Genomic DNA, 15,665 nt, shown 5'->3' on the forward strand with positions numbered 1-15,665 from the left:
TCTTCGAATCAGGTGGCCAAAGTATTGGAGTTTCAGCTTCAGCATCAGTCTTTCCAATGAATATTCAGGACTGATTTCCTTTAGGATGGCTTAGTTAGATCTCCTTGCTGTCCAAGGGATACTCAAGAGTCTTCTCCAACACCACAGTTCAAAAGCATCAATTCTTCAGCACTCAGCTTTCTTTATAAGCCACCAAAAATCCTTCTAGATTTTTAAATTCTCTGAAAGCAAGGATCTGATCTCCTTCTTCTCTTGGGTCTACTTTCAGGCAGCAGACTTGTGTCACACAGAATGACACTTCATTCATTACTCATTCATTCTACTCATCCGGTACCTACTCTGTGCTTAAGCCTTGTGTTGTGGATCCAGAGATTAATGACACAGTTCTGGGAGCTCTGGGAGCAGTGTAGACAGAACACATAAGGCAGCAAAATATAGCTTAGTGCCCTGATAATACAAGCTGCTAAGTCAGCCCAGAGCATACACGGTAGGGTGGTCAGGGAAAGCCGCCCTAGGGCCGCAACTCGAAGTCATGGCCAGTTTGTCAAGCAGCAATCTCTGTCACCAAGGGCAAAACTAAGGTCCTAAGGTTAGCATCCTACTCCCCCACCCCCGATCTCTTCCATCTCAATAAAGGACGATCATCTTCCCTTCAAATGATGGGCACACAAATGAAAAACCTCGATTCCTCTCTTTCCTTTTCTCATACATCACTAAGTCTGGAAAATTCTAAAACCGATCCTGACTCCATCACTTCTCTCCAGCCCACTTCCTCCATCCTAATGCAAATCCCTCATCTCTCACCTTGACTCTAAAATCACCTCCCTCTAACCAGACTCCTTGTTTCCAGTCTTGTCCTACAGCCGACTCTTCACACGTATGCGTGCGTGCTAAGTTGATTCAGTTGTGTCAGACTCTTTGAGACCCCATGGACTGCAGCCTGCCAGGCTCCTCTGTCCATGGTATTCTCCAGGCAAGAATACTGGAGTGGGTTGCCATGCCCTCCTCCATAGGATCTTCCCAACTCAGGAATCGAACCTGCATCTCCTGCATAATAGGCTCTTTCTTTACTGCTGAACCACTAGAGAAACCCCCATTCTTCACAGAGTGGTTTTTAAATGTAAATAAGATTTTTCTATACTTAAAAATTTTCAGTGGTTTCCCATCACACTTAGAATAAAATCTAACTTCCTTACTCTGGCCAAAAGGCCCTGTGATCTGGCCGGTTTATCTCCCTAATCACATAGTTCCCCATCCTTCGCGACTCCCCCCATACGCCCCGCCCCTGTCCCCTCTGTGCTCCTCCTACACTAACACAGCAAACTTTTTTCTACCTCAGGGCCTTTAGCTGTTCCTTCTGCCTAGACTGATCTTCTAGACCTTTACGTAGGTTGACTTCTTTTCCTTAAAGTCTCAGCTTTCGTCACTTTCTCAAGGAAGCCTCCGGAAAAGGCAATGGCACCCCACTCCAGTACTCTTGCCTGGAAAATCCCATGGATGGAGGAGCCTGGTAGGCTGCAGTCCACGGGGTCCCTAAGAGTCGGACACGACTGAGCAACTTCACTTTCACTTTTCACTTTCATGCATTGGAGGAGGAAATGGCAACCCACTCCAGTGTTCTTGCCTGGAGAATCCCAAGGATGGGGGAGCCTGGCAGGCTGCTGTCTATGGGGTCACACAGAGTCGGACACGACTGAAGCAACACAGCAGCAGCAGCAGCAGCAAGGAAGCCTCCAGATACTCTAGCTTATCAGCCTGTTTTCTTCTCTTCCTTGCACTTGCCTGCTGGGGATCTGATTACTTGTTACTTTGTTTACCTTGCTTTCTTCTTCACCACTGAACCCCCACCTCCCAAAACAGTGCAGGGTACATAATACTTGCTGAATGGTCGCATGGCATGTGGAGCTAACAGCAGCATCACTGGGAAACTCACCTAAATTGCGTCTCCTTGGCCAAGGCCAGAATAGCTGTGGCCCCTCCAAATGAATGTCCCATTACAGCCACACGGCTCATGTCAATGCCGCCCTGAAGGAAGCCAAGTCAGAAAGGCAGGGGTGCTCTTTTAGTGACTCTTCGGGGCAAGAGGAAGAAACAGGGAGGCGATGACACAGAAGCACAATACAGTGGGCGAGCCCTCCAAAACCACGTTATTAAGCACCTCTTGCCCACTGGAGAGCAGCCACTCAGGCCATCCATGGACTGAGCAGCCTCCTGTAGGCAGGAATTCTGAAAACCACGTCTTTCACCTTTATGTTTATAATCTTACCACCTGTAATATCTGGACCAGGTAGATACTCAAATATCTATTAATAAATGAATAAACTGAAGTTATGTGACCAGTCAGTAGAAGAACACATTAAGGATGAGAACTCTCAGGAATTCCCTGATAGTCCAGTGGTTAGGACTCAGCACTTTCACTGCAGGGGCCTGGGTTCAACCCCCAGTCAGGGACCTAAGATCTTGGAAGCCACAGAGCACAGCCAAGAAAAAAAGAATAAGAATTCTCTTCATCTAGATCCTTGCCTTACAACAGGAGGGATGATATTTGCCCCAAATCAAGGGCAGAATGGGGTGCTCCTGCTGCCCCTCTACTTCGCTCTGAAGGAAGGACTGCTTGTACCGAAAGCATCTCAGGTTCTACTTCCTCTGATATCTGTCCTGACTTTTACCCAGCAGAGTGAGTCTGCTCACTCTAACAAGCTCCGCACTCATCTATTTCTGGTTGCCCCCAGAAGCCTTCAGGACATGGTTATATAAACAGCCACTGCAGCTGCCTGCTAAAGGGCTCAGGAAATCTCTCTAGGATTCACTGTCCAGCCTCTGCCCTGAACCTGTGCCTTCCTTTGCTCTCAGTAAAATCTAGCCCAAGATTTTGTATCTAAATTCTCCCCTTCATGGGACTTTCTTGGAGATCCAGTAGTTAAGACTTTGCCTTCCAGTGGTTAAGACTTTGCCTTCCAATGCCTGGGGTGCAGAATCCTGGTGGGGGAGCTAAGATTCCCACATGCTTCCAGGTCAGAAAACCAAAACATAAAACAGAAACAATGTTGTAACAAATTCAACAGAGACTTTGAAAGTGATCCACATTAAAAAAAATTTTTTTTTTCTCCCCACTTCGCTAAATTCCTTCAGATTGGTCCAGGCCTCTTCAGCTTTTTTAATGGTAATATATTCACATAACTCTAAAATCAGGAGCATACAGAAGTCTTCCCCTTCCACACAGTTGCCCACTCCCTACCCAGACAGGTGAGTTTCTTGTGTCTTTGCAGAGTTTACTTATGGTATACAGGTAAACATGAATACATACGTTCTCGCTTTTACATAAGTGATACTGTACCTTACTTTTTTACACAGATATGACTACATCAAGAGCTTCCTTATCCTGTTTTACAGCCACATTTGATTTCACCATGCTACAGACCACTAGTGATCACCAAAACTGTTCTTCTTCCTGGACACACAGCTAGACTCTATTTCCCAGCAGTTAGATGTGGCCTTGTGATTGATGTGAGTGGTAGTGGTTTTGTGATAGAATGTGAAAGTGATTATCTCCATTTCCAGTCCTGGATACTATAAACACTCTTCCATACCAACCTCCACACCCTTTCCCATTCCTGGCTTAATGTATATGGTGAAGGTAGGTTTCATAAGTGGAAGAGAGTAGAGCAATTAGAGGAAGGTAGCCTGGTTCCCTGAGTCAGTCCTTGCACAGAAGCACCCATTTTAGACTTCATGTGGGAAAGAAATAAATCTCTCCTCGCTAAGCCACTGAGATCTGGGGCTTACATGTCATAGCAATTGCTTCCCAGTGGCTCAGTGGTAAAGAATCCGCCTGCCAGTGCAGGAGTTGTAGGAAACTCGGGTTTGATCTCTGGGACAGGAAGATTCCCTGGAGGTGGAAATGTCAACCCACTCCAGTATTCTTGCCTGAAAAAAATCTCATGGACAGAGGAGCCTGCCAGGATACAGTCCATGGGGTCGCAAAGACTTGGACACAACTGAGCGACTGGGCACGGACGTTACAGCAATTAGCATTATCCAAAATAATACATCCATTGTTCCATAATCTATTAAGCCAGTTGTGCTCACTTATGGGTGAACATTTAGGATACTATCAATCTGCTGTTACAACAAACAACACTGGGATGAGTAACCTTGTACATACATCATGTCGCAAGTATGCAGGGATATGTAAAATCAATTCCCAGCACTGGAAATGGCTGGGTCCAACACAGCGTGCATCTGTGCTGTTGACAGCTATTGCCAAACTGCCCTGCAAGGGACAAGCTGCACTCACACCAGTAACAGAGCGGCGCTTATTTCCCCACAGCTTTGCCAACAGGGTAAGTCATCAATTTTTGGATCTTGCCCAATCTGACAGGTGAAAATTTACTTAGCTTTTTAAAAAAAACATTTATTTTATTTACTGGCTGCACCGGGTCTTAGTTGCAACATGCAGGACGTTCTAGTTGGGGCATGTGACTCTCAGTTGCGACACCTGGGATCTAGTTTCTGGACCAGGGATCGAATCTGGGCCCCTTGCATTGGGAGCACGGAGCCACAGTCACTGAGCCATTAGGGAATCCCCTTCTTAGCTTTTTTTTTTTTAATTCTCTATTTCCTCAAAAGGCTGCCTCTGGAACTAATCCAGCTATACGTAGCCTGCCATCCCCCGATGCCTGTTTCAGGCCCACAGGCCTGAACTGCAGTGCCTGGGGCCCGCTTCTCCAGTGGGAATTGACAACACATGCTGGGAAAGTTCTCTGGATTTCAGATCCTGCCTGATGCTGATGCTTCTTCCTGGAAGACTTTACCAGAACCTTTAAAAGATATTGTCTAAAGAGACTCTGGGGCACAGAGGACAGGTTTTGGAGTCAAAAAGCCCCAGCATAAAGTTTGACTCTACCACTTACTTAGCTATGCAACCTGGGGCAGTTACTTGGACTATTGGATCCTTGGTTTCTTCCTATGTAAAGAGATAACAATGTGTATGTATGTATGAAAAGAGCTCTTATCATAGAAAGTACTCATAAAGGACTCACTGTTATTTTATATATATATATACATACCATTTTATAAATTTACCATTCTCATTCATACAATGGAATGTTACATGGCTATTAAAAAAAAAATCACACCACAGGAAAATATTAACTGGCATAAAAAGACATTCATACTGTTTTGCTAAATGAAAAAAAGGCCACAAAATAGCTTATATTAAATAATAACATTATTGTTTTTTAAAATGCATTTTTAAAAGACCTAGAAGGACAAACATCAAAAAATTCTGTTTCGTTTTCTTTCATGCTTTTATGTGCTTTCTTGGTTCTCTAAATAAAGGCTGAGCTACTTTTCAGATTATGGGGAAAAGGATAGGATGGGGGAGGAAAATATACTTTTATAGGCACCAAATTTCTTTTTTTTTTTTTTATAGGCACCAAATTTCATAACGGGGACAGTTTCTCTCCTCCCAGGGGTTCTTAGGATTCCCTTAAAAGAAGGAACAAGCCCGAAGTAGACAACAGAGCTTGTCTGCAGCTCCACAGCCCTTCCTTTGTGAATGAACCATCTCTCCCTCATCCATGTGGCCCTGAGGGACTGTCAGTCCTGGTGCTCAGGTTCCCCTAATGCAGAAGTGGGTATATATCCTAGGCAGGCCAACCAGAATACCCTATCCCTCTGACACAGAGATTGGCTCAGAATGTGAATATGACCCAAATAGAGCCATGGCCTTTCCAGACATTGGAAGCTAAAAATTCTCTTTTCCTTTTAAATCTACAGCTGAGTTGAAATGCAGGTTCCGAATGCCAGCAACCACCCTTCTATGCCTGATGGAGAAAGTCTGGTGAGAATAAAGCCCATATACACAGAATGGAGCTGAGCCAGGAGAAGGGAGACAGTGCCAAGAGCTTTGATGACAATGCTGGAGACCCTGGCTCTAGCTACACTGGCCTAAAGCCAATCTGCCTCTGGTCTTCCTACTTATTTGAGCCAATAAATTATCTTTTGGTTGAAGCTAGTGAGTTAGGTTTCTGTTATTTGTAACCAAGAAAGTCTTGGTGAATAAAATATGTTCCCGGTCATACCAAGTGCTGCCATACCTTCAAGGTCATCAGATCCAATCCGCCAGGCAAGATGTTGAGAACGGTCTGCCCAGCAGTGACCTCTTGTAGGATCTTCAACACCCTCACACACTCGCTCACCCTCTGATACACCTGCAACGGAGACAGTCCTGGTGGGAGTGGAATACCACGCAACCACCCAGTGGGAATCTCCGTCTCCCTCAGAGCCAAGGAAGAGTGCAGGGATGCTGTGCCCACCCCCATCTCAGCAAGCACTGTGGGCCCCACATCCTGAGAAAGCCTCAGCTCCCTCACAGCCACTCACGTCAGTCCCACCTCACAGCGCAATGGAGTCAACCCAGCTGTTCACTCTACCCACCTACCCATGGCAAACAGAGGTATAATATGGGTATACTGTGTGCCATATGAAAGCATCTCGAAAACAAAAGGACATAAAAGTGTTCCTATTATCAACCCTGTACTGGATTCTGCTTGCCCATTTATAGCATATGTCTACTGCTTTTGTCTGCTAGTACTCAATCCACCCCTACTTCTATTAACCTTGACTTCTGAGGATTATCCCTCACCAAAAATATCTAGCAATGCATTTCTGATGGGAACTTCATATTTTGGTACTTCTCCGCAGCCTGAGTCTCTATCCAGGATTTTTTATATTACATCTTGGGGAAGAAACCGGGGACAACCCCCAAACAGCCCTCTTCTCTTAGATGGTGAGGGCGGACATGCGCAACCTCATACGGTAAGCCAGTTAGTAGATGAGACCAACCAGCAAGGGGACAGAAATGACGGTGATTCCAGTGGTCCTGTCCTTCCTACAGTCTGCTATGTAAACCAACCAATTCTCCTTTTTGTGGAACAAGCTTGAGTTGGGTTTCTGTCACTTGCAATTGTTAAGAGTTTTGATTAAGAGCTCATTTCTCAGCTGTGACAAGCTCAGGACCACTCTGAGCGAGATTTCAAAAGAAGTGAGTTCAAACTCTTCTTAGTGAGTGTCTTATACAGAAGACAGGCTTAGTAACTCTCCCTCCCTATTGGCATAAGCCTACCTGGTAGTTCCGAACATAGAATTCCTTCTCCCCTTCCTCAATTTGACGGTGGGGGATCCATTCCTCCTCCAGGGCCTCATTGTCAGGCTGGTTCTCCTCTGGGGTCTGCTTGCAGAAACAGGTGGCCGCAGCTGACCCATCCCTGCAATACACATGCCCCCAGGGACTTATTTTCCCCTTTACCAAATCCTCCTTAAAATCAGCCAAGCCATTCTAGCTTATCCTCTAGCTAAATGGGGAAAAGACAGGGGGCATACTTAGGAGAGTAGAAAAACATGGGGATTTGGGGGACTGACCTGGGTTTGAACCCCAATTTAGCTGTGTCACTTTCAGCAAAGTTAGTCAGTATCTTTGAACCCTGGCGTCCTCACGTTTTAAAACGAATACAATCCCTACCTTGCCTAACACTAGGACTGGAAATAATATATCCAGAGGAAACTAGCCTATACCCAAGCCCAGGATGGCAGACACCTGACCCATGATGGTTCGTTTAGACTGTCATCCTCACCTGTGCTCTGGTACAGCAACCACAAAGCCACGAGAAGCCAGCTCCATGCAGAAGGCTGAATACACTGTCCTAGAGATCCAGGAAGGAACCGAGAGAAGTGATCAAAGAATGGCCTGCCCTTAGCCTCCCGTCCAACCATGCTCTGCTAGTAGCCATCACAAAAGATGGAATGGAGGAAGCTTCATTTGCAGCAGCCCTTCTTCAGGAGCTTTCCCCAGCCAGCATACCCCAACTCTCACCAAAAATCCAAGTGTTCTCCAGGGAGCATGTGCAGATTGATCCACGATGTTTTGCAACCCCAAACACTGACTCATCTTCCCCATCCCAACCCCAATACAATTTGGCTACTCCACACAGTTGCTTTTTTATTGTCTATATATTGTGCGTGCTGCGTGCCAAGTCGCTTCAGTTGTGTCTTACTCTTTGCAACACTATGTACCACACCCTGCCAGGCTCCTCTATCCACGGGGTTCTCCAGGCAAGAGTACAGGAGTGGGTTGCCATGCCCTCTGTATACCGTACATCTCCCAAATTAGTTGGTGAGCTCCCTGAGGACAAGCACTCTGGCTACTTTTTAACATGCAAATATGCATCTGTGATTTAGCATGTGGGTTCCTTTGGTCTGTCCTCCAACATTCAAAAAAAATATGGCAGACACTGCTAATTGCCTACTCCAAACACCTATTTTTCCCTTCCTCCTTAATAACAGAATCTAATTTTCAGCTGAAGACACTCTCATAGATCAAAATGACACTTCCCAGCCTCTCTGTAGCCAGGTTTGTCTATGTGACTAAGTTCTAGTCCAGCAACAGGAATGTAATGCTACTCTAAGCGATTTAAAATTTTCTAGTAGACATATTTTAAATAGTGAAAAGAAACAGAATTTTTTGGATATTTTGATGTTTGTCCTTCCAGTTCTTTAAAAAATGCATTAAAAAATAATGTTATTATTTAATATAAGCTATTTTGTGGCCTTTTTTTTCATTTAGCAAAACAGTATGAATGTCTTCTTATGCCAGTTCATATTTTCCTGTGGTGTGATTTCTTTTTAAAAGCCATGTAACATTCCATTGTATGAACGAGAATGGTAAATTTATGAAATGGTGTATGTGTATATATATATATATATATATATATATATATATACACATAAAATAACAGTGAGTCCTTTATGAGTACTTTCTATGTTAAGAGCTCTTTTCACAATAGGCCAAGTATCTGCCCCAGGTTACACAACTAAGTAAGTGGTAGAGTCAAACTTTACGCTGGGGCTTTTTGACTCCAAAACCTGTGCTCTGTGCCCCAGAGTCTCTTTAGACAATATCTTTTAAAGGCTCTGGTAAAGTCTTCCAGGAAGAAGCATCAGCCTGGATGGTTAATAACCCAATATAGCTAAAACATTATCATTTCAACATATAATCAAGATTTTTAAATTAACAAAATATTTTATTGCACTATCTTTTTTTTTTTTTCATATGAAGTCTTTGAAACCCAGTGTGTGTTTTATGCTTATAGCATATCTCAGTTTGGACCAGTCATACTTCAAATATTCAATAGACACATGTGGCCAGAAGTTACCAAAATGGACAGGGCAGCTCTAGTCAATGGTATGTAAGCAGCTGTGTTATATAGAACTTTCAGGGGAGTTTTCCCTTCCTACAGCATGGACTGTGGATGTATTGGCTAGAGCTAAGCAACCTCCCTGGGTCATGAGATATTCTTAGAAGCAGAAGCCACACACACAGAGCAAGATTATAAAAGAAGTCTGGTTTTTTACTTTATAGAACTACCATATTAGCTCTGCCTAGTTTTACTTTATCTGAGCAAAAAATAAACTTTATATTATTTAGGTCACTATTGTTTGAGTTTTTCTATTAAATACAACTTGCCTGTACCCTAACTGATTCAGGAAGGTCAGTTACTTAAATTTCTTTTCACCTTCTCTCACTTCTCTTGGGGAGGCAATGAACAGGATTTAAGAGCTAGAGATTTCTGATCCCTCCCCAGTTCAGACTGTAATCTTGAGCAAGTCCACCTTTCAGAGTTGGTTTGCTCATCTGTAAAATATTCTTCCACCCACCTACCTCACAAGACCAAACATGTAATGTTAGACAGGGGCACATTACAAATGGTTTGGTAATATTTAAAAATACACACGTCTCCCTGGGATGGAAAGTCACAAGTCTGTGACCCATGAGAAGGATTTCAGATCCTGAATTAACCACAGATACAATGAGAGGAAACCATGTCTCTTTACCTCCCTGCCTTTTTTTCTTGGAATTTCACTACAGTTAATGAAGAGTATTTATAATTGATTCACCCAAGTGTATTTAGATGTGAAGCCTCAAGACAGAGTCTTAGACCAAAAAGACCACGCTAAAGTCATGCGCTCACCTGTTCTCTGTGAGCTTAGGAAAGAGTATTTCTCAGCTCCTTTTCTCCACTAGACTACAATCTGAAAGCAGGGGCTCTATCTTATTCACTACTGAACACCCAGCCACAGCATAGGCCCTCACACATGGCAGGTACTAAATTTACTGAATAAGAAAGCAACATTGAAAACCATCTTGCCGTCCTTCTCATCTCTACATCTGCTCTCCACTTCCTGCCATGGACTATAATTATGTACATCTAGATGCAGTCTCCTCTAGTGGATGAAAATTCCTTGATTTGTTTTATTTCTATATGTCCCACCTTTTTTTCATGCCAAGAAACTGGCACAGAGCAGGTGCTCAACAGAAATCTGCTGAATGTATGGAAGCTAGCAAAACATAAATATTTATTGGGAAACTACTGTTTTCCAGGTACTGCCCTAGACATCGGGAAAGATAGAAGACAGACATGGTCTCTGCCTTCATGGAGCTTACAATCTAGTAAAAAAGACATATGTTAAAGAATAATCACATAAATAATTAATTCATTACAATTATGTTAAGTACTGAGAAGTACAGATTGTCTTATGAAAGCATGTCAGGGTGGGTGTCCCTAAGAAGGTGACACCAAAACTAAGACCCTGAAGGTAATTTGGAATTAGCCAGGCAAAAGACTAAAGGTGGGGAGAAGAGAGGAACAGAACAGGAAATATTCCAAGCAAAGGGAACAGCCACAGAGCACAGCACAGATGAAAACCCTAGGGCAGACATTTGCAGCATCATGGACGGACTGAGTGAAGTAAGGAGAGGTTGTTGCTGAGCCGTGAACGACACCAGGATTCTTGGCCTCTGGAGGAGAAGAGTTCAATCCGGGGCCAGTGACGAGGCCTGATCGCTCAAAGCTTTTGTGTAATAAAGTTTTATTAAAGTATAAAAGAGATAGAGAAAGCTTTGGACACAGACATTAGAAGGGGGCAGAAAGAGTGCCCCCCTGCTAGTCTTTAGCCGGAAGTTATATAGCTACTAGCAGTCTGCTAATTAGAGAAAGGAAATGTCTCAAAACTCAGAGAATGGCACCAGGCCCCTCACCGACAAGATGCATTTTGAGATAACATCACCACAGGGTGAGTTGTCTGGGCGATAACATGATTGACAGGAATCTTGAAGAAAGGCAGGTTTCCAAGCAAATACAGCCTCATGAACATAACTTAAGAGAATATTTGCATGAGTAAAACAAACTGGTTCTGAGTCTTAGGTGGTACCAACTAGAAGACAGAGTCTAGAGTAAATACATAGTCATTAACATAGCTTAAGACAAACATTTCCACAAGAAAAAAGCATGGGTTAGCTCAAGGTTTGAAAAAAGTTAAGTTCTGTGAGAGATGGACTATAAAGAAAGCTGAGCGCTGAAGAACTGATGCTTTTGAACTGTGGTGTTGGAGAGGACTCTTGAGAGTCCCTTGGACTGCAAGGAGATCCAACCAGTCCATTCTAAACGAGATCAGTCCTGAATATTCATTGGAAGGACTGATGCTGAAGCTGAAACTCCAATACTTTGGCCACCTCATGTGAAGAATTGACTCATTAGAAAAGACCCTGATGCTAGAAAGATTGAAGGCAGAGGAGACGGGGACAACAGAAGATGAGATGGTTGGATGGCATCACCGACTCAATGGACATGAGTTTGAATAAACTCCAGGAGTCGGCGATGGACAGGGAGGCCTGGCATGCTGCAGTCCATGGGGTTACAAAGAGTTGGACATGACTGAGTGACTGAACTGAACTGAAGTTCTGGTGTAACCAGGTGTCCTCATGGCAACACAGAATTTTAACAGATACTGAAGGAGAAAACAGACATAGCTGGATTCCATCTTAGGCCAGGCTGTGAACATTAGGCTACACACACAGTCACCCTCCCAATGGACTCTGAACTTTGTGCCTGGTGTCTATAGAAATGGCATACCAATGGAAAACCAGACCCCCGGATAAAAGAGCCTCAGGACTTGTACTTGGACTCTTGTTGCCTAAAAGAATATGCTAATTATCTCTGTAACAGAACAAAGTGGTAAATTCTATTATGTTTACAGGGATATGACCACAGGCTTATTGATAAATATCCACTGTTTATCAAGTCTTGTGACACATGAATCATGGGTTAACTTTGATCCTACCTCTCTTTACCTTGTCCAGACTAATTTCAAGGAATTTGGGGAGGTGGGTTTGAGCAAGTACACTTAGGGTTTATAAGGTTTTCACAAAAACTGGTCGGGGTCCTTGGCTAAGAGGAGACTCTGCCTTGGGCCCGCTGGTGTAATACACTGCACTCCACTATCTGCATTGTCCTTCTGAGTGAGTTTGTTTCCCGGAAAGTGTGGCTACAACAATACCTCTTTATAAATTTGTATAGAGAAGGGGAAAAAATCTAACACTTGTAGTTTCCTCCTGTCGCTTAAGAGAGAGATAAATGTCTGACACTTGCTGCCTATTTCCTCCATTTGGAGACCCATGGCCTTCCTGCCTGTTACCCTCTCAGTAAGACAAATAAATACTGTTAATTATATGTGGAATCTTAAAGCCAAAAAAAAAAAAAAGATACAAATGAACTTATTTACAAAACAGACTCACAGACGTCAAAAACAAAGTTATGGTTACCAGGGGGAAAGGGACAGTTAGGGAGTTTGGGATGGACATGTACACACTGCTATATCTAAAATGGGTAAGCAACAAGGACCTACTGCATAGCACAGGGAAATCTGCTCAATGTAACAACCTAAATGAGAAAAGAATTTGAAAAAGAATAGATACATGTATATGTACAACTGAATTGCTTTGTTATAAACCTCAAACTAATGCTATATTGTTAATCAACTGTACTCTAATATAAAAAATAGAATTTTTATAATTAAAAATTTATAATTTATTTTATTTATAGCATCTATTTTATTAAATACTTTATTTTATTAAATAAAAATATTATAATCTAATTTCTAAAATAGAGCATGTCTCAAGGACAAAAAAATAAAAAAAACTCCAGTATCTTCAAACAAAGAAAAAAACTCAAAAACTCTGAGGCAGAAACTAACATAGTACCTTTAGGGCTGTTTGTCTGGAAACCTGGAGGTGGGCAAGTTGCAAGGAACTAGGCTGGAAACTTTGCCCTGTACCTGCCTTCAGATAAGATCATGACAAGAGCTGAATGAAGTTCAAAGGGCTCCCAAATATAAAAAGGAATGCATCTGAGTTGGTTCCAATGAGGTAGATGAACCTAGAGCCTATTATACAAAGTGAAGTAAGTCAGAAACAGAAAGACAAATATCATATACTAACATATATATTGGAGAAGGCAATGGCACCCCACTCCAGTACTGTTGCCTGGAAAATCCCACGGACGGAGGAGCCTGGTAGGCTGCAGTCCATGGGGTCGCTAAGAGTCGGACACGACTGAGCGACTTCACTTTCACTTTTCCCTTTCCTGCATTGGAGAAGGAAATGGCAACCCACTCCAGGGTTGTTGCCTGGAGAATCCCAGGGACGGGGGAGCCTGGTGGGCTGCCGTCTATGGGGTCGCACAGAGTCGGACATGACTGAAGCGACTTAGAGCAGCATATATATGGAATCTAGCAGGATGGTACTGATGAACCTGTCTACAGGGCAACGATGGAGACGCAGACATGGAGAACAGACTTTGGGACACAGTGGGGGAGGGACGTGGGATGGTTTGAGAAAGTAGCACTGAAACATATACAAGACCACAAGCAAAAGAGATAGCCAGTGGGAATTTGCTGAATGACACAGGAACCCAAAGCTCATGCTCTGACAACCTAAAGGGGTGGGGTAGGGAGGGAGTTGGGAGGGAGGCTTAAGAGGGAGGGGACATTTGTATACCTACGGCTGATTCATGTTGATGTATGGCGAAAGCCAACAAAATATTTTAAAGCAACTATCCTTCAATTAAAAATAATTTTTTAAATAAATAAAAAGAACTTACTGATGTTCCTCAGAGCAGGAATATGCCAAAGCAAACAATAATAAAATAAAATAGACCTCCCTGGCTACAGTGTAAACAATCGTTCCAGTGAAAGTGGGATGTGTAAAGGCAAAAATAGATGACTTTGTGTAACACTCTTGGACATAAACTAGACTTATATGTTGATGAATGAACATACAGTGTGAATATTCACAAGCTTAAACAGGAACCACGTGCACAGTAGTTAATACGTAACTACATAACTACATAACACACCAAGGTGCAGAAATAAGAATTCATGGGGAGAATTCTGAATGGATATTGACTTGTAAGGGCTTCCCTGAGATCTCAGTTGGGATAGAATCCACCTGCAATTCCGCCTGCAATGCAGGAGACCCTGGTTCAATTCCTGAGTCGGAAAGATCCGCTGGAGAAGGAATAGACTACCAACACCAGTATTCTTGGGCTTCCCTCGTAGCTCAGCTGGTAGAGAATCCATCCACAATGGGAGACCTGGGTTCGAACCCTGGGTTGGGAAGATCCCCTGGAGAAGGGAAAGGCTATCCACTCCAGTATTCTGGCCTGGAGAATTCCATGGACTGTATAGTCTATAGGGTCACAAAGAGTCGGTCACGACTGAGTGACTTTCACTTTCACAGTTTCACTGACTCGTAAAACAGGCCAGCATTCCCTGAAGTTGATGACGAAGGGGCTCTTACAGTTCATCGCCCCACAATCCTCCATGCAGAGAGATGGAGAGGAGTATGGGCTTAAGTGCACACCTACTCGGTGTCTCATCTGAGTCCATTTGACAGATGAGGAAATACAGGCTCAGAGACGCCTACCATGGTCCTAGCTCACACAGCACAGTGGTGAGGCTGAGATTAACAGCTGAGGCTGCAAGCTCCACGGAGCAGGGAGCCAGAATGTCTTCATCACTGCTGTCCCCGATGCATGTTGAATAATTGACTCTCTGAACATAAAGCTCAAGCTCCTTCTAGTACTTCTGGGCTGTTATAGAGGAAGAAGGCTAAAACAGTATTTACATAAATGCTAGAACATGAGAAGGGAAAGATATGAAGGTTGCTGAAAGGCTCCACCAGGTGAAAGGGGCTTGAGGAAGGCCTTCTAAAGAAGGTGGACCCAGTGCTTTGGGATGAAGCGGATGATAGATAAGAGAGCTGACAGATGGAAATATGGGTTTCTTTGTCTTTTGAGAACATGCTGAGAGTCAGCAGCTGCAACCAGGCAAGGAATGTGACAAGATCTGGGGGAGAGCAACTCTTACCTGAAGGCTCCCATGCCATGAGAGAAGATGATCAAGGGGTATCCAGAGTCCTTTGTTTTAAAGGGGCCATTCCAGCTAACAGGCAGGCGACAAGATCCTAGCAGAGACATGGGATAAGAATCTCCGGCTGCCCCCCAAGGGCAGCCTGAGCACAAGCATGGTGGGGACCCAGTGGCCCTCCTCTCAAGAGATCCACCTTTCACCCAAGCAGCCCAGGACAATCAATCATTTATTCTTTCCCTGTTTCTCCCCTTGGGAGCATGAACACAACAGAAAGTGGGAAAAGAAATCCAAAGGGGAAGTAACTGAACAACCTACGGGGTAAATCCCTGAGATGCTAAGGCAGTCGGTAGAGTTCCTAATGGTGAGGTCTTTGGGGGAAGTGGATGACTCAGTGTGAT

General features: G+C 43.7%; 1 protein-coding gene and 1 non-coding gene across 2 annotated transcripts in view; one reads left to right on the forward strand and one right to left on the reverse strand.

The window, feature by feature from the left end:
* Positions 1 to 15,665, reverse strand: part of PAFAH2 (platelet-activating factor acetylhydrolase 2, 40kDa) — a 35,418-nt gene that overhangs the window by 11,889 nt on the left and 7,864 nt on the right. The window contains exons 4-8 of the mRNA XM_010830087.1: positions 15,265 to 15,361; positions 7,638 to 7,706; positions 7,130 to 7,271; positions 6,102 to 6,215; positions 1,934 to 2,025 (exon numbers count right to left, since the gene is read on the reverse strand). Coding sequence (XP_010828389.1) covers positions 1,934 to 2,025; positions 6,102 to 6,215; positions 7,130 to 7,271; positions 7,638 to 7,706; positions 15,265 to 15,361 — 514 coding nt within the window. The remainder of the gene's footprint in view (positions 1 to 1,933; positions 2,026 to 6,101; positions 6,216 to 7,129; positions 7,272 to 7,637; positions 7,707 to 15,264; positions 15,362 to 15,665) is intronic.
* TRNAE-UUC lies at positions 2,381 to 2,452 on the forward strand. Its single transcript has one exon. It is a non-coding gene; the product is annotated as a tRNA-Glu (tRNA).

The sequence above is a fragment of the Bison bison genome, unplaced genomic scaffold (genome assembly GCF_000754665.1).
Source record: "Bison bison bison isolate TAMUID 2011002044 unplaced genomic scaffold, Bison_UMD1.0 scf7180017864516, whole genome shotgun sequence".
NCBI classification, from domain to species: domain Eukaryota; kingdom Metazoa; phylum Chordata; class Mammalia; order Artiodactyla; family Bovidae; genus Bison; species Bison bison.